Source organism: Macadamia integrifolia, unplaced genomic scaffold (genome assembly GCF_013358625.1).
Source record: "Macadamia integrifolia cultivar HAES 741 unplaced genomic scaffold, SCU_Mint_v3 scaffold1548, whole genome shotgun sequence".
In the NCBI taxonomy this organism is placed as follows: Eukaryota; Viridiplantae; Streptophyta; class Magnoliopsida; order Proteales; family Proteaceae; genus Macadamia; species Macadamia integrifolia.
The window spans coordinates 50,283-78,245 of record NW_024868254.1 but is presented as its reverse complement, the minus strand read 5'-3'; the positions used below and the strand labels follow the sequence as shown (position 1 = coordinate 78,245).

General features: G+C 40.0%; 1 protein-coding gene across 7 annotated transcripts in view; it reads right to left on the bottom strand.

The window, feature by feature from the left end:
* LOC122064158 overlaps nt 1-27,708 on the bottom strand; it is a 29,148-nt gene extending 1,440 nt beyond the window's left edge. For 2 of the 7 annotated variants that reach the window (XM_042627863.1, XM_042627858.1), the window contains exons 1-8: nt 27,106-27,622; nt 26,009-26,501; nt 18,029-18,087; nt 17,799-17,862; nt 17,345-17,410; nt 5,180-5,244; nt 5,030-5,085; nt 4,882-4,944 (exon numbers count right to left, since the gene is read on the bottom strand). In XM_042627863.1, coding sequence (XP_042483797.1) covers nt 4,882-4,944; nt 5,030-5,085; nt 5,180-5,244; nt 17,345-17,410; nt 17,799-17,800 — 252 coding nt within the window. In that variant the 5' untranslated portion in view covers nt 17,801-17,862; nt 18,029-18,087; nt 26,009-26,501; nt 27,106-27,622. Of the gene's footprint in view, nt 1-4,881; nt 4,945-5,029; nt 5,086-5,179; nt 5,245-17,344; nt 17,955-18,028; nt 18,088-26,008; nt 26,502-27,105 lie in introns of those variants that run through there. The other 5 variants (XM_042627864.1, XM_042627865.1, XM_042627859.1 and 2 more) reach the window with 5 other exon arrangements.
* Between the last annotated feature and the right edge of the window lie 255 nt (nt 27,709-27,963).

Here is a 27,963-nt window from a genome sequence, read left to right as displayed (position 1 = left end):
CAGTTTCGCATGTATTCATTTGTTAGGTGATAGAGAGAAAATGCACACCTAAAAGAATGCTACAATGCAGTATCCTGTAGTCATAGTTATAATTGATACATACTCTCCTTGAAGGAGGCCAAGATAGGAAACTATCAAAGATTGTAGTTATGCCATGCATGTAGAAGTTTGAAGAATGGATAGAAAAAGTCAAAAATTATTTCTTGTTCCAGCCATGTGGCATCAAATATTTACTGAGATTTGAAATTTGAATTCAATTAATAAGGCCCACACATGCACTATCAGAAGCAAAAATTAACGAGGCTAACAGAATAATTTCATGAGCTATGACTGACGTCCTTTTATTAAGTCTTGCACCATGAAAGCATTAGATAAAGGCATGGATAGATCTTCATTTTGACTCCCTCCTTGTAAAAGAGGCATTACTGGAAGATTTAGCAAATCTGATTCTCTTATGCTGATATAACCAAAAATTATCATATCATTGGATGGCCAACACGTGGCATGAAGGAATATACAAACCGTCCAAAGACAGCTGTAAGAAGGAGGGAAAGCACACCAGATCGTGGAGTCCCCTTAATCCCCACCACTTGCTCAGGACGCACTTGTCCTTAACCTCAACCTCTCCTAGACGTGAGAATGAGGGCAACCCATTCAGGAAGGACTCTCCACGCTCAAGCAAGAAGACTGGTCAAGAAAGAAGCACGATGCCACCTTTCCGTTGTTACCCAAGAAAGCGACTGATCGTCTAAAAGGAACCCTATACTATAAATAGGAAAAAAATCTTAAGGAGCGGACACTTCACTATCTCTAATACCATATTGCTTTCTCCTCACCCCTTATTCATTACTATTGCAAGGGAGACTAATTTGAGCATTGGAGAATCCCCTCCCAGGGTAAGCTTCGGGACTCTCTTGACTTGATCAAGTTGTGCAGGACGGAGATACCCATCGATCGGTTTCTGACGCAATAGACTGGTGCCGTCCAAGGGAAGAGAGACGAGCAATAGGCCTGATATGGTGAAAAAGACCTACAACAGAAAGAAGACTACCACCCCACACCTAACATGAATCTGAATTCAACAGTTCCACCCCCAGCCATGGACCCTGTCGCTACAGAACAAGCTTATGATGGGCCAAGTCATAGAACCCAACAATTCCATAGCCGCCAGGCGATCCGTCACAACGACAATCAAAGTAACGCACAACCTGCCCCTCAAGCTCCGGTCAGGGGTTAAACGCTCGTCACAAGGGCACGGTCCGATGAATTGCAGCAGCAATTTCATCGATTGAACCGTCACCCAAGTGCATGACAAGACTGCACCAAGCCGAAGCGTTTATGTGTCACAAGGTCACGAGGAACTAAATAGCAGCTCTGGCATAGCCGGTTTCGGTCGTAACCCTTGCAATCATGTAAGAAAGAAGCTAGATCTGGCTGGAGGAGTAAAAACTACGGATCCAATAGCTCAACGAGAAGAACCCCACCGCGGAGAGAATGACGAGTGCCTGAAGCGAATCATTCTAGACCTTCAGGAAGAGATCAGGAAGGTCTCGCAAAACCGGGAGGGAGTTGTGGGCCCGAGCTCACAAATGATAAGGCTTTAGCCGATGAAGTGATGAGAGACCCTCTCCCCGCAGGATTCAGAATGCCGAAATACGATACATATGATGGTACCACGGATCTAGTGGATCATTTGGAAGGCTTCAAGACCACGATGCAATTCCATCGACTTTCCGAGCATATCATGTGCCGAGCACTCGGTCTTACCTTCAAGAAGGCGGCCAGAACGTGGTATAACCAACTTCCTCCGAAGTATATTCATACATTTTAAGAGCTGAGCCAGGTCTTTGTGAGGGGATTCTATAGCAGTAAAGCCCTAATCCCAGGACGGATCCAAAAAATATGGCTAAATAGGGAGAAATATGAGATCTCACAAATAGTAGCTTAGATGAAGCTGAAACTTGGAGTAGATAAAGGTTCTATATAGGTCAACAAACCATCAAATTATGAGACAATTTCGATGGTTGAATTGAGAGTTACGTTGTCGACATGAATTAGGAAACTTTGACAAGTTTCGATATCTTGAGATTTCAACCTCTGATGAACCTCAATTTGGAGCAAAGGTCCCTCGTGTGATGCCCAAATATCCTTCAAAAGATGAGCCTCAACCATGGTTTAAAGTATCTCCGATACCGATACGATACCCTCCGATACGTATCTTAAATTTAGCCGACCGATACGATACACACCGATACGATACATGGAATTTTTAAAATCCTTTACGATACATGGAATTTTTAAAATCCTTTCGTATCTATATATATCATACGATACATACCGATATGCACCAATACACTATCGATACGTACTGATACTCTATGGAAAATATAAAATCGAGGTGAAATATACGTTTCGGTATGTATTGGTAAGTATCGGTGAGTATTTGTATGTATCGATCGGTACATATCGATGAGTATCAGTACGTATCGGTGAGTGTCGGTATGTATCAATTAGTACGTATCGGTATGTATCGGTGAGTATCGGTAAGTACCGATATAGTGCGCTACGGTCATATAATGGCCAAGATGGGTATTTTTTCAAAAAACATGATTTTTTTAGGGGTTTTTGTTCCAAAGTTGCTGCCAGTTATATTTCTCTCTAACTAAAGTGGAAATCAAGGTTGGGAACAACGATTTTACATTTATGGGACAACTACAAATCTTGAATTCTTAGTGCAATACCCTCAGTTTAGTGTTTATGCATAATACATGTTATCAATAGCTTTTTTTAACAAATTTTTTTATGCAAAAGTGTTTAAAAAGGTGTTTCATAACCATTTATGCGTGTATCTTAGCTTATCTCCGATACGATACGATACCCTCCTATACGTATCTTAATTTTGGTCGACCGATACGGCGACTGATACCGATACTTTAATCCTTGGCCTCAACTAATGGTTGGTTGGGAAGTTATGCTTGAAGAATGAAAAAAGAAACTTTATAGAAGTTCTGCAGAACAGTAGCTATAAAGCTTCAAATCGGTCTTTTGATGGTGCTTCTAGGCTTCAACAAACTTGCTTTAATCTCTCGAACACTCTCTCCCAGCAAACAAATAAAAGAAAGAGAATTCGATGTTGGGGTCGAGAAGGGGGAAAAAGAATTAGTGAATAGGAATCTCACCCCTTAAGTTTTGGGCATCTCACCCTCTCAAGGTAATAGTTATCTCAGCCATGAGTAAACACTCGATTTTCATAAACTTCAATCCATCTTCTAATTTTCATAAACTTTAAATAGCCTTACAAAACTTGGGCACAAAGAAATAACAAAATGGAAAACTAACGGACTGAAATAAGACTTTCTAATTTGTGTCTAACTTGTTAACCAAGCTTAACAAAATTAGAAACTAACAACAAAACATAAAAAGAAAAACTAGCCTAAATCATAAAAATGGAAACTTCTTTGACTAACAGAATAGGAAACTAACTTGACTAACTTGCTCACTGAGTAAAATAGAAACTAGCTAAACTAAACTAAATAGGAAACTAAAATAGAATATATTAACCCAATTTACTATTCACGTGAATAGTGCCATGTGAACAGTGTTGTGAACAATAATTTCTGACTCTTGTTTTTGTCTTCTTATTCAAGCTTTGATCTGCATCGATACAAAAGAGGATAAAGTAAGTATGCAAAAGAGGTCAAGAAGCTTGGATCTGCTTAAGAGTGTAAGCAAAGGTGGATACAGGGTTTGGACAGGAGCTTCTCTTGAGGGAAAAAAATCAGATTTTAGTTGTTGACAGGGGTTCCCCACGGTTCTCTTCCCTTCTTCCTTGGCTTTTGTCTCAAAGTAAATCTCAAGAGGAAGAGAAGAGAGGTCAAAGTGGAGTGCATTGATGTAGAAAGGGAGAGGGGCGGTGAATTAGTCTGTCAATTGGTGATTTTTAAGGTGAAATCCACTGCGATTTGTAGGAAAATAAGGGAGTAGATAGGTAAAAAAAAAATGCTTAAACTAGCCGTTTAAGCTTAGACATAACAAATGGCCTTAGAAGGCCAAAAAGAACACCCCTTAAACGGTTAGTCTAAGGTTAAACCTTTCAAAAAATTCTTAAACTTTCATTTTGCATTTAATTTGGTCAGTGGTTAAGTTGACTTGGAATTGACCTAAATGGCTAGGATTTTGCTTGGCTGAAATGGGTGAGTTTGGCTTGGTTTTAGCCTTTTTTTTTTTTTTTTGGTGAATAAATAATTCATTACCAAGCAGAAAAGGAAAAACATACAGCCCCTAAGAAGTGGAGGGGGAGAGAAAAACAAACCCAAATTCAGAGAGTAGCGCTGTTCCTGATGGTGGAGCTGGGCAGCTTAATTTAACATGGGTTTAGTTTGGATTTATTTAGGTTCAAATGGGTTGGATTGGTTCAATGCGGTTTAATGTGGTCCAATGTTTAGGAACACATTGCAACACATCCGACCATCCGATTTTTGCATATGAGATATAGATAGATCCGCAATTTCAAACACAATTCATTGATAAAAAGGATCAAGTACATGATTGGCTCGATTGTCATTTTATGACGGATGACGTTGTTGACCTTGCAGTCACCTCCCCATATCATTGAGCAGTTTCAAGCTAGATCCCCAACATCTCCTTTGTCTAACCGTATTCCATGCATTCATGCAAAATGGACTGGGTTAGGGTAGCTAGTTTTAGCTGAGTTGACTGGGTTTGAACAGAATTGAGATTCCTCCACGAAAGAGAGCATACTAGCCTCGAATCGTCCACAAATCATCATTTTTTTTTGCCTAGGGGGGGTGGGGGGGGGGGGGGGGGGACAAAATTAGGTTCCTACAATGATGTAAACATGATGCGGATTTATAATCTTACTTGACTGGAAATCAGCAGGTTCGCCTCGCCACTTGCAGCAGCATCCAAATTTAAGCTTCCTTTCTAAAGGATAGAAAAATTCAGTTGTTCAGCAAGATACATCATGCAAAGTTCACCTAATAATTTTTGTGGGAAGCTTGCAATGAACCTGATTTATCCAAGAATCTGCTTCATGCACAAGTTTCCAATCTAATGCTTCAGTAACTGCAAAAGTTATAAACATACTCATAACTGCAATAATTGTATCAACAGAACAGCAGGAGTGAGAGTCTTAATATACAACCAGATCATGGCTTACTCTGTAATATCATGATTTGTTCATTCATCATCTCTTTTTCGCCATCTTCCACGAACAATTTTAACCTGAAAATTAGCAGATGAATGAGCAATAATGATCAAAGGCTTCTTCTCATGATTTATAATAACTCAAATCACCAGTTACCACAAGGTTCATTTAACCATTCTCCCCCGCCCCCAACTTTCAGAATATATTTTTTTTCCCTACATTTACACAGTTACACAACTTTCTTAATTTTGTATTAATGGTTTTTATATAGAAATAAGTTCTGGAATATCGGAACGTATCACGATTGACTTCCAGATAAAGAGAAATTATAGGTTTTAAGCACAGCATCATATTATCAAAACAATTGCATAAAAGAATGGTTGTAATGATGGAAAATAACTATAGGGAAACTATAAGAAGATTATGACATACCTTCTAAAAGTTGCAAGGTCTTGTAGAACTCTAACTGTCCATGTTCAAACAAAATGCTATGTTGTGAGCGGTTGCTTCTTGAGCTCTTACCGATAATTCAAGCATCAAATAGTATGCAGAGAATTAAAGGAAAGGCATGGAGTCAGGAGGGTTCGTGAGATTTTAGGGATTTGGTTTATTTTAGAGTTCTGATGAAATAAGTGTGCAATTTGGCTGCGTTATGGCCGGGGTGCCCCCCTTGCCAGAAAACTCTTCCCCCACCATCCCTGCTATTTCCACTTCTCTCCCCCCCCCCCACAAACTCCCGTCCCCTTCCTCCTCCCCCCTCCTCCTCCTTTGGGAGTTCCCTGGAACTCTCATTTCAAGTCCTTGCCTTCCACCCTTGTCGAGAGCCTTCCTCTGCATTTTTTCCCTCCCGTCCACAAAGGTGGTTCCTGTGTTGCTATCTGTCCCAAGGGACTCCTTGACTCTAAGGCTTCCCGATGGAATAACTCTCTTCTAGGACAATTTCTAGGGAAGCGACCACCCTTCCATGTAGTGAAGATTTCTCTCTTGAAGCAATGGCGGCCTGTTGGAACTGTTGATGCTTTTCTTCTGGACCACGGATTCTTCTTGTTCAGATTCTCTGATGAGCATGATCGCCTAATATGTCTCGAAGGAGGGCCATGGCTCGTCGGACGATCTCCCATCTTCCTCTGGCCTCGGCACCGCCAGTTGCTACTCAACCGTGTTGACTTCTCCACCATTCCAATTTGGATCTCCCTTCCTAGGCTCCCATTACACTTCTAGTGTGCAAATGGTTTGAGTGCTATAGGTTCGGTCCAGGTACTCCTATTTGTTCTGATGCTTAGACGAACAAAAAAGATAGGCTCGAATATGCCAGGATCTGCGTTGAGGTGGATGCAGGTGCAGAGCTTCCTCACTCCATATCCATTCAGGATGGAGACAATTTTGCTTTCCAGTAGCAGGTCTCATATGATTAGAAACCCCCCATTTTTGGTTGCAAAGTATTTGGCCATGACACTAACGCCTGCCCTCGGAAGCCGCCCCTTTGGAAAGAGATGAGGCCATGCATGCGGAGCTGGTGGCTTCAACTCGTTTATGAGGTCGATCCAGAATGTCTCAACCTGGATCTCGACCTCCTTATCGCCCTACAGCCAGAGGTCGAGGAAGACGAGGTCATGCTCATGACTGAATCCCCTCCAGAGCCACCGTTGCAATTCCTGCCGAGAATCTCTCCGATGACCCTCTGGTCTAGGATAAGGGTTTATCCGCTAATCAAAACCAATTTGCCATTTTGGTTCTGGGTGCCTCGAAGAACCAACCTTGTCTGGTGATGGTGACGTGCGAGCACTCTCCTTTGTCGGACATTCTTCGGAAGATACTGCCATCTCTTATCAGACCTCCTCTTCTGATGAGGACCTGGAACAATCTTTTGGCTTGGATTCCAATGAGAGCTCCTCGGACACATATGGTAACTCCAGCTTTGGATCTCCTGATTCCAAGACTTCTCTGTTGAGGTCGCCATCGCCGTCTTCTCCTTTGAGGAGAGAGCTCCCCCTAATCTCTATGGCGAGAAAGGAGGATTCTACCCCACTTTTATGTCCAGTTGTGACACGTCAAATTGCCAGAAGAGTTGATTTCTGTCTCCCCTCCTAATGGGCTGATTATTCTGGAGCCTGCAGTTACGACTAGGCCTAATGCAGGAGTAGATTACAAGTAACTAACTCCGTAGTTTATAACCCCAAACAATACAAATAGGAGTAAGAAACAAAGAAATAATACCATCAAATAAATCCCCAAGGATACAATACCCATATAGGAGCAAAATCAGCCCAAAACCTAACCCGTAGGAGAGAGAAAGACCTATTTAGAGTTGGAGAGAGAGAGGTGCGGCCAGGGCTGTAGGAGTCTAAGTTGCACTCTTGGGCGTAGATAGTCCCTAGGGAAGGTACAAAAACCCCCAAAGTTGAGAGGATTCTGATGGCTGGTTGTGAAGTTACAAGCTTTCTTGATTTTCTGACCTAGGAGAGTAAACTGAGAAGAACCTTCAAGAATAGCAGCTGAATGCTTCCAACAGTGACTAGGTAAAGATCATGGGACCCTTATGAGGCCTAGAATACCCTGATTGAAGACTTGGCTGAACAAAGTACAGAAGAGAGAAAGAGAGGAGATCGATCTCTCTCATATTCCCACTAGGATTACTGATCGGTTCTGATTTCTGGAGACTTTTATCAAAATCTGAACTATACCTCTTGAATGTTACAGCAAATAAAATAAAAAAGAAGAATAAAACAGATGGGGGGTTGAGAAGGGCGAAAGAGAATAAAGGAAGTGGCTATCTTAGCCTGGGCTTCTCACTCACAGCTATCTCAGCTGCTCTAAGCATTTAGTTGCAAACTTTCTTTCATAAATGCAAACTTTCTTTTTTTCAAATCTGTCCAATAATGGGACTTATGCCTCTCTATTTATAGAGGGGAAGTTTACAATCATACTAATACTAGGAGCTAGTTTCCCAATAGGACTAGACACTCCTACTACAACTAGGAGCTAGTTTCCCAATAGGACTAGACACTCCTACTACAACTAGGATATTCAAAATAGGACTAGGACTTGACTTTATGACTCCAACATGGAGTAGGACTAACTAATTAATAATCCATATAGGACTTTACAACCAACTAATGGCCCAATGGGCCTTTATTGAATTAAATAGCAACTAATTAAACTAATGAATAAAATCCCGTTTTCCTACCTTCTATCTATATTTTAGGCCTATTAAAGTGGCCCATTTCAAAGAAAACCCATGGGATCAAAAGCCCAACACATACATAACATAACCCAAGGCTTATTTACAATAAAATAAGCCTAAGTGACTCATCTACATCAAGGCCCACAATCTCTATTGTTTCGTCCAAGCCCACCCCCTCCAGTCTCGGAAAGGCCCAAATCCAGGTCAGCCAACCCCTGAACCTGGCCCCTCCACCCTTTGAGCCTTTGGCCCAGGCCCAAGTCCAGGTTCAAGTCTAGGTCCAGGTCCAGCCCCTGACCCAGCACTCTTCCTTTGCTTCTTCGAACACATCCAACTCGGGATTGGATCTCGATCCTCTGACCCATCCTGCGACCTAGCCTAGTTCTTCTTCCTCGCCCGACTGCGACAACGTCCATCCCAAGCCTAAGAAAAAGACCCATCATCCTTCTACCTCCAAGAACGTTACCCTGCATTCTGACCCTAGCTGCATTATCCCACAAGCTCGCCCGTCCACCACTCCTCGGCCTTATCAGAGAAGAAGCAAGTCTCCTCCATCGCTGAAAGCCCGTGGCACCCCTGTGGTGCAGTTGCTGCCCCCTTCTAATTGTTCCTAATGTCCCAAGGACTAGCATGGAATTCCAGGGGCCTGAACTCACCTTCTAAGATGCCGATGTGCCTTCTCTTATAAAAGAATTGATATCCTCTTTTTGTTGTTTGTTAGAAACTCATGTCAAGGATTTGTCCATGGTGAGAATTGTCTCCTCTATCGCCCCTGGTTGGCTCTTCCACACCAATCACTCTTCCCACCCCAATGGGCATATCTGTTTCTTATGGGACAAAGCCAAGATGAATGTCTCCCTCCTCTCTTCCACCTCCCAATACCTCCATCTTTCTATTTCAGACCCTGTCAACAGCACCTCCTTTATCCTTACAATTGTTTATGCCTCTAACAGGGCGATCAATATGGAGACCCTCTGGAATGACATCAAGCTTATTATAAATCAGTCGGGCTCTCACCCTTGGGCCTTGGGGGATCTGTGGGGATTTTAACATGGTCAGGTTCTCCCATGAGAAGCAAGGAGGGGGGCTCTTAACTTAACTAGTGTTGAAGCCCTCAATGCATGCATTGAAGACATTTTTGCAAATGACCTTAGATGGTCTGGAATCAAATTTACTTGGAACAATAAAACATCGGGTCAGGCCCGTATCGCTTGCAAGCTTGATAGAATTCTAGTCAATGAAGCCTGGCTTACTACCTTCTCTTCCTCCCATGAAACCTTTGAGAACCCAAATATTTCCGACCATAGCCCCATTTATCTTTCCATCCACACCTACACCTCCTTTGGCCCAAAACCCTTCAAATTTTTTGACATATGGACCTCCCATCTTGATTACCCCTCCATTGTGAAAGAGGCATGGCTGAAACCGGTCAATGCTTTTCTCCACCCCTCTTTTAGCCTTGGCCAGAAAGTTAAGAAATGTCAAATTAGCCCTCAAAGCCTAGAATACTAACTCCTTAGGGAATATTTCTTCTCAAGTTAATGTTTGCAAGAACAACCTCTCATCCATTCAGATCCAATTACAATCTGATCCACTCAACCACTCTTTAGCTGAAGAAGAGAAAGCTTAGGCTACGAATCTCTCCTCCCTCTTGGCCCAAGAAGAGAGCTTCCTTGAGCAGAAATCCATAATTAATTGGTTGGAGCTAGGTGATTCAAACACAGCATATTTTCATAGGTCTATGAAAGCCAGAAACAATTTCAGCTCTATCCTCAAGCTGTCTACTTCTGAAGGAAGTTAGGTCCATAAAATTGATGAGATAAAAAATGAGGCGGTTGATTACTTCAAGAACTTGTTAAACCCGGCTTCAACTTCTGACTCTTATATTCCAAATGGCATCTTGGATAAATCCATCACTGGGGCTATGTCTGACATGCTTATGCCTATCCCTACGAATGATGATATCTCAACTTCCATCCTCTCCCACAAGGCAAACAAGCCGTAGGCCCGAATGGATTCAGTATGGGATTTTTTTCCTCCTCTTGGGACCACATCAAAGAAGACTTGATCAAGGCTGTTAAGAGCTTCTTCTTCAACCCAAGTCAGACAAAGGGATTAGCCATACCTTTCTCTGCCTCATTCCTAAGAAAGAGGGTGTTGATAGCCTGATACTATGACAGATTTCAGGCTTATCTCCTTATGCAATATTTTATACAAGTTCATTGTCAAGATTCTTGCAAAACAGAATCAAGTAGGTGGTTAACTCTTTGGTTAGTTCCAACCAATCGGCCTTTATCCCAGGGAGGAGCATAAGGGACAACATTATTCTGTGTCATGAAATTGTTATAAGATTTGAGAGGAAATCGCATTCTCCAGCTGCCCTCATGAAAATTGACATCCACAACGCCTTTGACTCTCTTAGATGGGATTATATTATCTCGGTCCTTAATAGCATGGGATTCCCTCCAAATTTCTCCAATTAGATTCATCACTGCATTGCCTACCCTTGGTTCTCGCTTCTGGTGAATGGTAGCTCAGTAGGATTTTTCTCCTCTTCAGTGGGAATTAGACAAGGATGCCCTCTTTCTCCTTACATCTTTTGGTTAGCTATGGAAGTCCTCTCTAGAAGTCTACAGGTGGTCATGGATCAGAACCTCATTTCTGCAATTCCCAAGTGTAAAGCTATGAATCTCACCCACCTTGCTTTTGCGGATGACCTGATGATATTCTCCAAAGCAGACCCTTCCTCTCTTCAGTGCATCATGGTTTGTCTAAACCAATTCGCTATCTTGTATGGTCTTCGCATCAATCCGGCCAAGTCCCTCTTATCCTTAGCTGCGATTTCAAATTTGGACAAAGCATCTCTGCTTCTTCATCCTATTTTTACCTTAGGGAGGCTTCCGATGAAGTATCTTGGTCTTCCTCATATTACGGCCAGGCTCACAGCTCATCAATGTTCACCTATGCTTGACCTCATCAGGAAGCGCCTTCAACTCTAGAAAGGAAAGCTTTTGTCCTTTGCTAGCAGGCTTGAGCTCATCATATCTGTGTTGTAGGCTTCCTACATCTATTGGTCCGGTACATATGGCCTCTCAGAATCTATTATCTCCAAGATTGAATCCATTTTTGCAGGATTCCTATGGAAAGGAAGCGAGTGCACTAGATTTCTCCGACCCATCAGTTAGGCTGCTATTTGTCTCCCCAAATCTGAAGGAGGCTTAGGGTTGACAAGGATAAAAGATGTCAATCTTGCAGGAATTATCAAGCTGGCTTGGAAAATTGTTTCTAAATAAAAGACTATATGGGTCAACTGGGTTTATTCGAGCCTTCTCAAGTTGGACTCCTTTTGGACAGCCAAAATTCCTGTTGATACTTCTTGGGTTTGGAGAAAGATCATGGGTACCAAACATTATCTCTTCAGCCATCTGTTCCCAAATTAGAGATGGAACCAGCACTCTACTATGGCTAGACTATTGGCATCCAAAGGCATTTTCTTCCATACTATTATTGCTAGAAGCATATACAACTCAGGTTTATCCAAGTTCGCTCTAGTGTCATATATCATCTCTTTGGGCAATTGGCCCCCCTGAGTCAATCCATGCCCCAGCATGATGACATTTGGAACTCCCTGCCTCCTATCCAGTCATCTCACAGGCAAGAGCATGATACCATTCTTTGGCTGCCGGTGGCTGCCTCTAAGCTCTTCTCTTCCAAGCCAGCTTGGAACTTTGTCAAGATGCATAGGCCAGCCACTCCTTGACACAGACTCATATGGTTCCCTCATCACATCCCCAATCAGAGCTTCACGGCATGGAGAGTCTTCACCAACTCCTTGCCCACGAAATCCATACTCATCCTCAGAGGCATCTAGGTTGACCCTATGTGTATTCTTTGTGGAAATGAGCAGGAAGTTATTGAACACCTTTTCTTTGCCTGCCCCCCGTCTCCAACTCCATATGGAAATGAGTCCTCTCCAAATGTTGGCCAACAAACAGAACAATCCCTCTTTTTTATAGAGAATGGATTTGGATGGATATGACTTTCCAGGGAAAAACAATTTGTGATCTTGTGGAAAAATTAGCCTTCTGTGCCACCATCAATCAGATTTGGATGGAGAGAAACCACAGGAAATGGACCTCCAATTCTCGCTCTTTGGATAAGATTTGGAGCTCCATCTCCTTTGATATCAAGGTAAAAATCTCTCGGATCTCTACTCTATGTAACCTCTCCCCTAGGAATTGTCATATTGTAAACTCCTGGGAGCTGCCTAGCTCCACCATCAAGAATGCCTCTCATCTTTGAGATTTGCATTCTCCTCCCCCCCCCCCCACCCCACCCCACCCCACCCCACCCAACCCCACCCCTTTTTCTTGGGGTTGTATGTTCTTTCTCTTGGTAATGAAATTTTTATTCACCCAAAAGAAAAAACTTCTTCGTTTAGTTGCAGATTTTCCATGGCAAATCTTGTCACTTATTGGTTTTGGTCAACTTGGGTGTGAAGAACCGCTCTCTCCTTTAGATGTTCCTCCTCTTCTTGCAAAAGATGTGTTTCAGCTGATATCTTACCAGAGGCAACTGCCTCTAACCTCTTTATCCCTGCTTCATGGAAACGAAGCCTCACTTTTAAACTTTGTATCTCGTCTTCTCTTTGTTTTGCCTGATAAACAGAAAAATTCCAAGACTTACAGTTCAGATAACCAAAACCATATCAAACTTCATGTCAGAAGAAAATAAAAGATAGATGTTTTATTGAGCAAAAGATATGGTGTAAGCAATGATCACTTCATACTAAACAAAGCACCCTACTCTTAAAACAAGGGTGAAAGAAAAGAAGAGAGAAACAAAGTTACATCCTAGGTTCCTTTCTAAATGTAGCCCCAAGTCATTCCAGATTTATGAGTCAATAGCAATCAAATTTACATCCTAGGTTTCTTTAACACGGGTAGTTCATACTCTAACTGATTTTTCCTAATACCTCATAACAGTGGCTAGCTAATATAAACAGATATATCCAATTTATATATCAATAAATTTTTCAGTTTTAATGTTTCGGATGGGGGTTCTGAAAAATCCCTTAAAATAGTCACAAAATATGCATGAGTTCTCACCCCCCCCCCCCCAAAAAAAAAAAGTTTCAATAAGCTGATAGACATTAAAATTCCCTCTCTGTAAATGGTGATCCAAAATCCAGCTTTATTTGTCAGGCTGGATAGGTGACAAACATTTTTATCATAACCATGGATCAGAAGGTACTATTTAAGTGTACCTTCTTTGCTTGTACTCTTTAGAGCACTTCAGATAATAAGGTATAAAAGCAGACCAGAGTCATGGAATGCCAGTCAAATTGGACCAAATGGGAATGGCCCATTGGGTAATAGAACCTCCTAGCTCAGAAGACCAGTTGGTTGGCAGTGTATAATGAGACTTGAAGCAAGTTTGCTCCAACATTGCACCACTAAGTGTTCTTTTTGTTTAATAACTTCTAATCTTTCATTTGTCTCATTCTTTTCTTCTTCTTCTTTTTTCCTGAACAAGGCCCTTTTCAGTTTGACACTTAATTCACTCCTAAAGACCACGATCCTTAAGCAAGAAGTTCTGTTTTCTCTCAGCCCCTCCATGGACTAACCCCCATAGATGGTTCACTTCTTTCTGCAAGAAATACAAGTGAAAGTGAACCAAAAGCTACCAAATATCATCTTGCAAATATATGAATAAGACCACAGGCCTCAAATTCTAGCAGAAATATTAGGCTTGTGGTCTTATTCATATATTTGCAAGATGATCCCATAACAATGAGGCAAAGTGATGTAGTTGCTGAAAGGTTTAACAAAGTTCAAAAGTGTGTATGTGTCTCCCCATACATTTTGTCCTCGTAGATTTAGCACTTGTTTTAGGCTGTGACTGGTAGTCCATCTAGTGAGAAAAGAATTTTGACATACATTATTTTCTCTGTGTACACATCTAGAATTTGAGGATTTTTTTCTTTGGTCTGACATTGTTCAATGATTCTAATAATTTTATATAGAAATTAAAAGAAAAATGAAGGGTAATCGTTTTTTTTTTTTTTTTTTCAGTTGAATATTCTTGACTCTATTACAATTACTAATTATAATTAAATGGCCCATTCACCATTTCAGTTACAGAAATCCCTTGACCTGATCTCACCTTGTTTATTGATTCTAATTAAGTTTTTTTCACCTTTTAAAAAAGAAAAGAAGTTAAGGAAAACAAATAATCATTTAGGTTTCCTCGTTGAAAATTCTTGACTTAGAGACAATTACTTACTGTTTCAGACTTTCTCTTACAGAAATCAATTAGGATGGGACAACCATCTGAAAATCAATACCAGTTCCTAACTCCCTATGTGTACTATGTATGCTTGTCAAACCATTGCAATAAAAGGTCTAATTTGGGCCGATGGTTTTAAAGGCATCTTATTAGTGAAATAATTGTCCTTTGCTGGCTTTACAAGTTCTTTCGTCCAGTTCTCAACATCATTCAAACTTTTTGGAGTAATATTTCCATACTTTCCGAGGAGATCATATGAGCAATCGCTGAATCTAGTTACGATGTTTCTTTGGTTTAGCCTCAGACAAAAGATTTTCTTTGTAGTTTCAGTCAACTAATGAATGCAGTCTCCATTTTAGAAACTTGAAAGAGGAGAGAAGAAAATAGTCTCACCACTCATCTCGGGGTCCCTTCCAATCTTACAGGGTACAGGAAACTTTGGCAGCTTTCCAGTCCAGATGGTGGGCCATGAACTTGGAACGTAAATATTATGGCTAGATATGACTCTGAGTAACAGATCTAAATCACATAGACAGAGGTGACAGCTAAATCCATTTGATATGACCCAACAGGTTTCTCATCTGATAAATATGATCATAGCATTTGTTATGATTCAGAATTCAAATCTCCTTCTAATGCTCAAGTCATTGGATTTGATAGTGATGGCCAACAGCCTCCTAGTGGTGTTAGAAGAATCTGGCAGTTATCTTCTTAAAATTGAAATCAACTAGGAAGAACAAGGGGATGCAATGACGTGGAAGCCTTCATCCAAAGTGAATAAGGAAAGAGAAATGGAACACCATCTGTCTAATGGCATAAGACTATTTGACTAAATAGGCGAATCACATGGTGGAGCTTCATATCTTTTTCTAAAAAAAGCCAATAATGGGAAACTTCTTGCTCCAAACACTGATCAAGCAAAACGTACTCTCAAGCATTGGCGTCTTTTTGTGGGATCATATTTGAAAGAAACAAATCTCTTTTTGAAAATAATGGAAACATGTGCCCAATATAAAGTGAAAATCTGGGGCCATGGAATTCAAAAGGCATTCTCTTTGGTTCATATTTGTACAGAAGTGGAAAGTGGATATTCCAAAATCAGATCTTAAGTGTCACCTCAACCATCTCTGACATAATGAGAAATGTGGTTCATAGTTGTCGGGTGGGGGGGGGGGCGGCATAGAAGCAAGGTGACCGAGGCATCCAAGGTGCCTGACTAGATGCCTAGGCGACGCCTTGACAACTATTATATGGTTCTTATCAATGTTCAAAATATTTTGGTTTTGCAAGATGTCAAAACGGAACTCCATGCAATATGTAAAAGTGCAAGACTTCAGTCAGAATTTTACTGTTTCAGCAAAATTTTAAGGATAAGTGTGGTTTCAGTATCGTTTCGACCCATTAAATATAAAATGTATAGTTCAAACAAAACGGGACGAAATTTCAGCCCATTTCATTGGTTTCACTATTAGGTTAGAGGAAACTTTTTTTTTTTTTTGGGCCAAATCACTCCCAAGAAGCTTGGAGAAAGTTGTTGGGCAATAGTGGAACGCATCAACAGTGACAATTTGTCGTATTTGTGGAAGTTTTATACAAGATTCAAAGTTGTGTGGAATAGGTCATATTAAAGAATGTATATAACAGCGTACAACGTATACTTACCAACCTAAGGTCCAAAGCCAAACTACTAAAGGTTTATTACAATCTAAAGGTTCCACTATATTTAGAGGGCCTAAAATAGGGTTTCCTTAAAAATTTTGAGACCCAATTTGGCCATTTGGGCCTCGAAACTTGTTAAAAGTACATATTGTGAGGATAGAATGGTAAATAGAGTGGGAAATAAGCACATGTGTATTACATGTTATTAAAGATCATTTATGTAATCTTACTCTTTTATCTCATGTTAGTGAGTATAAGGGAGAGGAATTGACCTAAGCTCCCCAACTCTTTTCTCCACAACCTTTTCTCCTTCCTCTCTCCATCTTCTCCTCCTTCCTCTTTCTCTCCTCTTCTTGACTTCCATTGTTGCTGTAGTATATTACAAGTACGAACTAAACCATCCACCAAAACCTTCCAGATTTTGACCGTGAAATATTAAACCGGGACCTGAAACCTTGGTTCTCATTGGATGATTAGCATCTTCAAGACCCTTTTTCCAGCTTGTATTTTTTACCAGTAATTTTTATTTTCCTACACATTAAAATCACTGGCTGTCACAACTTAGATCATACTCCGACATAATTGGAGGATTTGGAAACCTAAATAACAAATGTGGATCTCTCTTGATCCCTTTTGCTACTGCATGTATGATTGTCAGAGGTTTAGAAACTGGAATAACCAGAAACAGTTTCTTCATGTTAGGCAACTCAAACTGGAACCAGGCCCCTTTTTTGGTTCAATTCCCAGTCCAGTTTAAAAAACTATGAAATTATGATGATCATTCATGAACTCAAAGGCCTCATGAAATGACAAGGAAATCTCAGGATATATTGCCTGACAGTATTCATTCATTGTCTAGTTGTTGGCTTTTTTTTTTTCAGCTGTGGACCATCTGGCAACTCAGTGGACGTATCTAGCATCAACTTATAAGATTGTAGTGGTGCATATGCATATAAAATTTACAATCCAAATTTAGCTCGATGAAGTTCCATATAAGAATCTCGTGAATAGGATAGTACATATGAGATAAAGAAACGGTGAAATACCTTGAGTTGCTGAATCTGCATATGCAAGGCAAGAACATCTCCAGAAACATCTTCATTTTCAATTGCCTGGAGAATAAATAATTAGAGAGGTTATCCTATTGAATAGACTGAATAATAATTCGAGGAAGACTCGTGTCAGGAGATGATGGTTAGGAGCTGTCCACACTGCTGCCACACCTCCACGAGGCCTAGTTCACATGTCAGAACTCAGCATTCAGTCAAGAGAGGAAAAAATTTGATTATCTAACCCTCCAATCCATAAGATAAAAACCAAGAAGTCTTAATCTTGGGCTGTTGAATAGGGAATTCATTAGCCTTCTACTGTGTCCCCAAATATGAAAATGACATAAATAGGACAGCATCAATCTGCCCTCTCCTGGGTCCTGACATGACTACTATTTCACTTCTCTATAACCCAAACAGACATGGAAAATGACCAAGCACTGTCACATACATTGTTCTTGATGAATTTCGCACGTTGAGCAAATTTTAGCGTACTTAGTGTCTCCAATGAATAGCTGCAAGCAACCAAAAATTTGTCAAGACACAAGTTAGATAAACAAACCTAAGGAAGATGCCAAGTTTGACAGCCACAAGAAAACAATGGGTGCCTTTTGGATACAAACATATCTATGAACAATAATAATATAAGCAACGAACAATGTAAGTAGGTGAGTCACCAACCAATTAGATAGACTTATATTTGCAATTATAACTGTTTTTCAATTCCCTCCTAGTGAATCCTGCAAAGAATAAGACAATCATCATAAAATAGTTTATATCCCACAGCAAGTACACGAACAATTGGACCTCCCATAGTAAGTGATTAAGATTCCACACAAATGCAGTGTATAAACTCCATAGCAACAAGTACTATTCAATCAACGTATACTCGTTCACATTAATGATGTATAATTTTTTTTTTGGGGGGGGGGGGGTGAGGGGGTTTAGAGACATTAACTTTTTTTTTTTTTTGGGTGAATTAATAAATGCATTAAAAGAAGGGGGGAGGGAGAATATATCCCCTAAGGAGATTACAAACCCTTAAGGGTGACCAAAGTCCAAAAGGACAGCACCCAAGGCCCAGTGGGCTAAAGGAGTGGAAGACATGTCATTTGAGATATGTCTAATACAACTCAAAGTCCACATGGGCAAAATAAAGGAGCCAGAGGCCCAACAACATAAAATACAAAAGCCCAACATGGGCTGATAAGAAGCCAGAAGCCCAAAGAGGGGGAAGGGCAAACAGGGAAAAAAGGAAAAAAAGAGGTAGGGTTCCACCTAACCCTACCAGATCTCAACACTATCACTTCCAGCCGCCAAGATATGAATCGACGCTCCGGCAGAAACGGCAAGCACGGTGGTGGGGTGCGGGCCTTGAGGAGGGCCACGGCCAAGAGAGAAGCTAGCCTCGCGAAGGAGACAGCTGCGAAGGGGGGCGCCGGCCTTTCGGAGGGCAATGACAAGACGGCTATAGGCCGAGTGAGCCAAGAAACCGGGAGACGAGCGAATCGATCAAGGAGAAAACGTGAGGAAACATTTGGTCAGCCAAGGATCCAGAGGAGAGCAAGTCGATGTCATCGGCGCAATGGCATACTCAAGCAGTGCAGAGACTCAAAGATGAGAGGCAACAAGTCCGGCGAGCGTCGACAGAGGGGGGGAGGAGCCAACGAAGCTGTCAGAGAGGCGAAGGATGGCGACAAGCGAAACCCAATCGAAGCAGCAACTCGAGGAAGAAGAAGAAGAGCAGCGGCAAGCCCAGAGAACGCCGGCGGAAGAGGGAGCCAACGAGTCCTCTAGGGAGGATCAGGGGGATTCTGGCAAGACCATCACCCGATCAGGGTCGAGACGGGAGTGGAAGGGATGGGGAGTTGACGACGGGTGGATCACGCCTACCAGAAGTGTGAGATTGAACATCCGAGGATGAGAGGGAGAGGGAGAACGAGAGAAGGAGAAGAGAGGAAGCGGAGGGGGGGGAGCAGCCCGGTGTGATGCCAAGCCGCTCCAGACGGCGTCGCTGAAGGGTTCTCGTTTCTCCAGTGTTAGTTAGGGTTCTCGTCCTTTGATTGTCCGACATTAACTTGTTCAATTCTCATAAAATGCTTCAATCTTGTCCAAAACAATATAGAAATCCCTAAAGATATTAGTTCCACATCTATGATAATTTAGTTAGCTGAACTTAGTATGCTTTAGTGGAGCTAGTCACACTTGATTTCTTGCTTTGATCAAGAATAAGTCTAATCCAAAAGCCAGCCAAATATGGGTAGTATTTCAGACGGTAAATCACTATGAACTGATTTAAGTCATCCTCGAACTGTGTCAATCTTTGACCCCAGTACAAGGTTTATGTCATTTCCTTAGATTTGACGTATACATCAATTATTTTCTAAGTCCAGACAATATTTAATCTCCAAGATATTAAATAGACCATCTAAAAAGATAAATGAATTTATCCTTTGAAAATTGCATGACAAATGGATGTCAATTCATTTCCACATATAAAAAGATGATTCGTGATTGTTAAAAACAGTTGTTACAAGCTAGATTTCTTTGGATAAATGAGAATTTTTGCTTTAGACATTAAAACCCACTTTTAAAATATTTACCAAAGAAAATTCATACTACTGATCAATGTAGTGCATTAGGGTAGGCCATCAGATAAGATGTTACTTTGAAGGTGATATTAGGGTCTCTAAAACCAATTCTTATGTTGAGAATCGATATTTGAATTCAGGATCGCTCATGCCACTCGACTTTATGTTTCTCTTCGGTTGTTTGCTTGTCTGCAGGAAACTACTCTGGATTTATGGTTATTTCACTGGTTCTAAGTTCAAAACTCCGCTTTTGCAATTTAATTTAAAAAAAAAAACCCTTTTCTTGAAAATTTTAAATTGCAAAAGCAAAGTTTTGAACTTACAACCAGTGAAATAACTATATATCCAACTTATTTTTTGTGCTCACGCTATTTATAATCACATCATTACAGGCTCTGGACTTCGGTTGTTCTGTTTCCTTTGGTTTAATGTTTCAATTATCTTAGATTTAGTAGTGGTGAGTTCCTCTCTCTCTCTCTCTCTCGTTTATGGAAAATTGAAAATTTTTGATAGATTTTATGTTCGTGGATGTGGAATTCGTCATAGTTTCATGAATTGTTGAACTTATTCTATGTTATTTCTCTAGGGTTTTGGTTGTTGAGGTTTCAGTACAGTGTTACTAGAAGAGACAATGTTTATGACCCTCTGTGTCAATCAGTTTAGTTGGTTGCTTCTTTTTCTCTAGGAGCCAGTTGAGAAATTCTATGCAGCCTTCATGATGGAAACTTGTAAGAGACAATGTAGCATCTCGTTTGTATAACACGATTAATATATGGATTAATTACACTAGCCTCCCCAGCAGTTTGCCCTATTGTTATAACCATCCCCTGCAGAACTGACAATTACTCTGTACCCCCTGCAGTTGATGGTGTTCGAGCTCTGTTTGGGAGAATCCGTTACTATGTGACGTTTTTCTTAAAGACAAGAACACCCTTCAGGGTTGTGATGTTCCTATTATACCCTTCTCCATCGTTACCCTTCAAACCCCAAATAACAACAATCATTCCATACCTCTTCCTATCGATCGTTACCAATGAACCTTAAGTACTACAAACAGATGCAACGAAGAGCACCAAGTGAATCTTGTTCGCATTAACAACCATCATACGGCCAGGTGACAACCTTCATCACTACAATTGGTGGTGGCGACGACGTGGATAGCCCTATACAATTCTGCAACTTAGGGAGCTTCGGTGGTGAACTAAGTTGCACAATCGGTGTACTGCAATTATGTTCAACGAACCAGAGAAGGCAAAAAAAAGTGGAGCTTCGGTGGTGAACTGAGATCTAGACAATCCGACGAGTTCACGCGACTATGTGAGAACCCGGGAAACAGAGGATGTGAGTAAAATTTCAACCTTATTTCTATTTTCATCTCCACCTATTGATTATTTTGTAAAATTTGGGTGAAATTTTCTGATTTTAGTCTCCCTTTATTGATTCTGAATGCCATATGATATCTAATTTGGGGGTTTTCGGTTTTGTTTATAGAATTTAAGGAATTAGGGATTTTAATCTCCCTTTACTAATCATGAATGCCATATGTTGTCTATTTTAGGGGTTTTCCGTTTTGTTTGTAGAATTTAGGGAATTTGGGGGGTTTTCAATTTAAGGATTTTGGGGGTTCTGATTTTCAGTCTACATACCTTTTGTTTATCTGACATAAAAGTGAGATTTGCCAAATCATCTGATTCTGAGTGCATTGCAGTATATAAATTGTCCAAAAACCATCTCTAACTATTTTTGCATTCAGATTCCACAACACCAAATGCAAAAGGAAATATACCATTGTTTCCATCCACTGATATTGCTGTAAAAACAACTACACCAAACTTGCCTTTCAGATGACATCCATCCAATCCTATAAACGGCCAACATCCTCTTAAAAACCCAATCTTAGAAGCTTGATAACAAATAAACAGCATCTTAAAGACAGGAGGAGCATTAATGTTTTGCCTTGCAATAAATTGCAACTTAAACATAGTCCCTGGTTTTATATGCCTAACCAGCCTACCATATGAAGGCAATTGAGCATATGAATGTGCATGATTTCCTTCATTCTTCTCTTTGGAAAGTAACCGAGCCCTATACATTTGCATATAATTTGGCTCAATCCCATATTGTTCCTTCAAAATTGCTGCCATGGTACTAATAGCCATTTCAGGTTCTGCTTTTAAGTTCATTAGCCAAATTCACGGATATCCATCTAGATGTGGCATTATCGTTGTATAGCAATGAGCCACATGCATGATCTGGTCTATATGTTTTAATCATATATGCAATCCCATCCTCCAAAGGTGAGGCAGGTATCCTCCAACTACATCCATCTTCTGCACAAATAGCAATGACCCTGTTTTTCTCATTTTTAATTCTTATAATCTCAAATCGTTGTTGTATTACATAATTTTTAAAGCAATCCTGAAATAATCTACATCATCAAAAATCATACCTTCACTTAATTTCAGTTTGCCCCTTTCATCAACCCTAGCACCTGTCCTCATCAAATTAGGTTCATCATACTCATCAGGTAACTCTTCAAAATCTGCAAAGTCACCACTTCCTTCAAACCCTTCATGTGAAATATTCTCATCAGATTGATCAGGCACACTTTCTGTTTCACTTCCTATTTCACTGTCATTCTCATTCTCAATTCCATCACTCATAGGACACATGTAATCCTCATAATCAGCTGTAACAGTGACATCCACAGTTTCATCTTTAGAAGTACCAGAACTACTAGAAGATGAAACCCTATAATCATTAGGAAAGCTACCACCAACAGTGGCCTGACTCCTATAGTTGACCCTCTGTATACCAGCAAAAACACTACTACTACCAACATTGGTAAAAGGACATCTAGTGACATTAGCTTCAGACCTACTAGTAGCCCTAACAGCTTCAAAACTTCTTGAACTCCCACCTATAGACCACCCATCATAGAAACAGTGGATGCCCTAGATGTAACATCTCCCATCATTACCACTGTTAGCAAAAACGAGTTTAAAACTCCGTCTGAAAGGCGTTTTCGTTTTTTACTGTTTAAAACACGTTTTACCGTATGCTTCTCAAAGATACTTAAAAAAAAGTAAACTTCAAGCATTCCCGTTCTAAACACGTTTAAAACACGTTCCCCTTTTTTATGGCGTTTTTTTAAGACTTGATTTTTGAACATAATGTCTACTTAATTGACCATATATTTCTCTCCCAACGAACTTGGTGAGCAACGAACTTGGTACGAGCCATAGTTGTCACGGCGCCAAGGCGAACCAAGGCGGTGGAGGGTTGTCTTAGCGCTTAGGCGAGAAGGCGCCCGCCTTAAGGCGAACTAGGCGAACAAGTGTTATTTTTTATTTTTCCTATTTTCTAACATTATTTAGTAAGTTATATATACCTTGTATCATAAAAAATCAAGATTAAGCCAAATCAAGTCATTAAAAATCAACATTTAGCCACATCAAATCATAAAAAATTAACATTAAGTCATATTAAGTTATAAAAAATCAATATTTAGAGAAATGCTCTATTTTATAATAAGTTTGACTGGTCAAATGATTTTATTTTTATATGAGACTTTTTGTATTAGTTATAATATAAAACTAGCTTTCTAACAAGTCTAAGATTACTTAAATCTGAGTTGCAATGACAAAGTTATGCTTCAGTCAAACTTATTTTTAAGTGCGCGAATACTGTTAAAATCGCCTGAATGAAAATAATTTTATGAATATCAAAACAAAATATTTTTTTACCGGACTTTTGGATTTTAGCAATGTTTTAACATGATAGAATTTATAAAATTTTCATAATTGAGAAAAACCCTAGCATTTAAAAGTTGAAAATCGTCCCTATAACCAAATCCAGTTTTTGTTCTTGGACTGGGGGGTTGACTTTTTTTCCTTTTGGAATTTGATTTTTAAACTATTTTTATTGGATTCAAATAGGGGGTATTTGCTTATTTATGAATAATATCTTAAGTAAATGAAATAACAAATATTAAAAACATTTACTTAAATGATATTTGGCATAAATAAGTGCCGAAACACAAGGCGACATGCAGTGCAACAAGGCGGCTGTTGCCTAGGCCCCAGGCAAACCGCCTGGACGCCAAGGCGTCGCCTAGGCGACGCCTTGGCAACTATGGTACGAGCTGTAAACTCGGACGTCCTAAGTTCGACTCCCACTAGGCACACCTAGGGCCACTCACATGGGGGTGTTTAGTGCTCTTCACTGCTTTCAATGAAAGTTGAATGGTTCTCATTCAACCCCGGTATGACCCGGTCCATGCAGTTGTGGGGTCAGTATGGGCCTCAGGACTAGTCAGGCCGAAGGCCTGGACACCCATTGTTAGCAATAAAAAGCCATATATCTCTCTCCCAAACTCTGACCTACCTGACTCTTTCACCAACTTGAAGCCAACGCAATGGACTATATTTCTTATGATATTACCTTCAACTCAAATTCAATTCACGGACCTCGAAATTGACCTATAAACTAACTTTTTGTTGAAAAATATTTTTAAGGTAATGACTCCTAACACTAACTGAACATATATCACTTCAAGAGTGTGTTGACTATGTTGACAACAATGAACACCATAACCTAATCACATTGCTCAATAAGACTTTAGGCATGTGTGCTGTATGAATTTAGAATTTGTGTTGGATGATATTCAATGATATATCTTAAAACTTATAATGAGACATGGGATGTATAGGAATTAATGTTAGATATTGTAGTTGTTTTGAACACTAGATACAGATATTCATATAATAATTCCTTAATTTATATGAGTATACTATCGTTTTTATAGTCTCGTTTGTTTGAAATCTAAACGTTAAAACCCGTAATGTCCGTTTTCCAATTTTTACCGTTCTCTATTTTTTTTACCGTTTATTTGACCGTATCATTCGAAAAATTTTACTGTTTAAAACTCGTATCATTCGTTTCCATTTTTTTGCCGTTCCCGATTTTGCTAACAATAATCATAACAACCTTAGCATTAGTGGATCCCCTACCTATACCACCACCTATTGCACCACCTCTTGTAGCTCTACCACCTCTCATAGCAGCATTCCTTATACCACCACCTGTTGCACCACCCCCCACAAAAGCATTCCTTGTATAATCACCTGTTGCACCACCCCTCACAGCAAAATTCCTTATAACACCACTTGTTCCACGACCCCTCATAGCAAAATTCCCTCTACCACCACCTGTTGCACCACCCCTCACAGCATCCTTCTTTGGTTCCCTAATTGGCCCGATGTTCTGTTTAACAATTGGTTCTGTCTCAACAGATCTACCAATTATACTACCCTTGTGGTCATTAATTGTACAATCAGAGGTGAAGAACTGACGCTCTTTGACTCCATATACAATTATTTGGAAGCACTTCATTTCATAAAAAATGGAGAACAATTGCATCACTGAATCATCATTCCACACATCCATTACTTCAATATCACCAAGTAGTATAGATTTGCAAGAAAATTTCAAACTTTTTTCATCTAGTATATGCTTGAGGACTATACTGTATATGTCATGAAGCATTTCTAAATAACTATCTATGTCTCTGTCAACCAACTTTTCTACCACATTCTCATCATAATAGTACAAAATAGTGAACAAGTCCATTCTGCATTAACAATTACATAATATATCAAACCCCCAAAATCCGTAAATACTACACCCACTTCAATCTAAAATCATTGCAGTAACCCCCATAAAACAACTAAAACATGGCATTCAAAATCAGTAAAGGGTGATGAAAATCAGAACCCCCAAAATCCTTGAATTGAAAAACCCCCTAAATTCCCTAAATTCTACAAACAAAACTGAAAACCCCCAAATTAGACAACATATGGCATTCAGAATCAGTAAAGGGAGATCAAAATCCCAAATTACCTAAATTCTACAAACAAAACTGAAAACCTCCAAATTAGATAGCATATGGCATTCAGAATCAGTAAAGGGAGACCAAAACCAGAAAATTTCACCCAAATTTTACAAAATAATCAATAGGTGGAGATGAAAATGCATTACTGTTAAGAAATAAGGGTGAAATTTTACTCACATTCTTAGTTTCCCGGGTTCTCACATAGTCGCTTGAACTCGTCGGACTGTTCAAATTTCAGTTCACCACAGAAGCTCCACTTTTTTTTGCCCTCTGGTTCACAGAACATAGTTGCAGTGCACCAACTGTGCAATTTAGTTCACCACCAAAACTCCCTAAGTTGCAGAACTGTATAGGGGTATCCCGACGTCGCCATCGCTGCCACCAATCGTAATGATGAAGGTTGTCTCCTGGCCGTACGATGGTTGTTAATGCGAGCAGGATTCACATGGTGCTCTTCACTGCATCTGTTTGCAGTATTTAGGGTTTGTTGGTAGCAATGGAGAAGATGTATGAAATGATCTGTGTTATTTGGGGTTTAAAGGGTAACGATGGAGAAGGGTATAATAGGAACATCATAACCCTGAAGGGTATTCTTGTCATTAAGAAAATAGGTAAACAAGCCACATCACATAATAAGGGATTCTCCCAAACGGAGCTCGAACACCTTCAACTGCAAGGGGTACAAAGTAATTATCAGTTCCACAGGGGATGGTTATAACTTATAACAATAAGGCAAACTGCAGGGGAGGCCAGTGTAATTAACCCGAACATATTTAAAGGGTGTGTTTGGTCCAGCAGTTAGGTATGAATGTTGTGACCTAGTGGTCAAGCAATCAAAACAGTCTCTTAATATTCTTGGGGTAAGGCTACATAGTTGTCGCCCCTGGACCTTGCACATGTGAGAGCCTCGTGCACCGGCTATGTCCTTTTTTTTTAATCAATGCAGTGGATAATAGATGATTTGACAAAAAATAAAATGAAAATTCTCAATCATTCATGGTTAAGGTAGAGCTCTCCACCAGAAGCAAAAATGTAAACTTTGAATCGCGATAAGGAACATGAAGAGACTTCCCGTTAGAAATACTAACAAGGTTCATGATCACTAGTCTGCAGATGAGGAACAAACTCAATTACTCAAATAACCATCTCAGGGGTGGGGGGAGCTGGAATGGACCATATTAGACATTGAGAAGAACAAGAATGAGCTGGAGAAGGTTGACATTTATAGATATCCACTCAGAACTATAGATATAGGCCCTAATGTTGAAAGTAACCTGTTGATGTGGCTTCCTTGAGATGTTCACCTTCGGCACCTGAACTCTTCTTCCTGCTATAGAAAAACCAAAAGTGTGACAAAAGAAGGGAAATTTTTTCATTCAGTATCTATCTTTTCCATTGTAAAACCCTCCAGTTTACAACAGAACAATTTATGAATGGTATTACCTCTCTGACCCAGTCAGATCAACAAGATCTAGCCAAGCAAATCTGTGATGAGTTACAACTTGGGATTCCCACTACAAATGAAACTTCAGTTAAGAGTCTTTTTTTCCATGCATGTCCATAACCCATTTCGATACCTCTCATACAGAAAACCCAAAACAACAGAAAGAACTCAAATACCCACCTTACTTTCAATGACACAAGTGAAAACACTATGAGAATGGCTGCTTGCAAGATTCATATTAAAGGCAGCCACCTTTCTGTTCACTGCTCCCTATAAGCATGACCAGAATGGCTTTCAGAGTAGTCAAGAAGGAAAAAATTAGTGGGATCATACTATCCTGGAACCCATGGTTCACAAAGATTCTTCGAGCCCAATGTACTCATGTTGATCCAATAATACATGTTGATAAAACTGAGTATTTATTTGAAACAGAGAAAACATAGTAACATTCCAAAATATATATTGCGAAAGGCTTGGGACCACTGAAAATAAACACATCAACCTAGTGGAAGAACTGATAAATAGGTAAGGAGGCATGGCACAACTGAAAATGATCCATTTGAGACATCATAAGTATACAACTTTTAAAATAATAAAGTATCAATGCCAAATGAAAAGGGAAAAAAAATAGGCTAACTAAAAATAAAAAGAAAAATATAGCAAATATTAATCAACATTCTGTACTGGG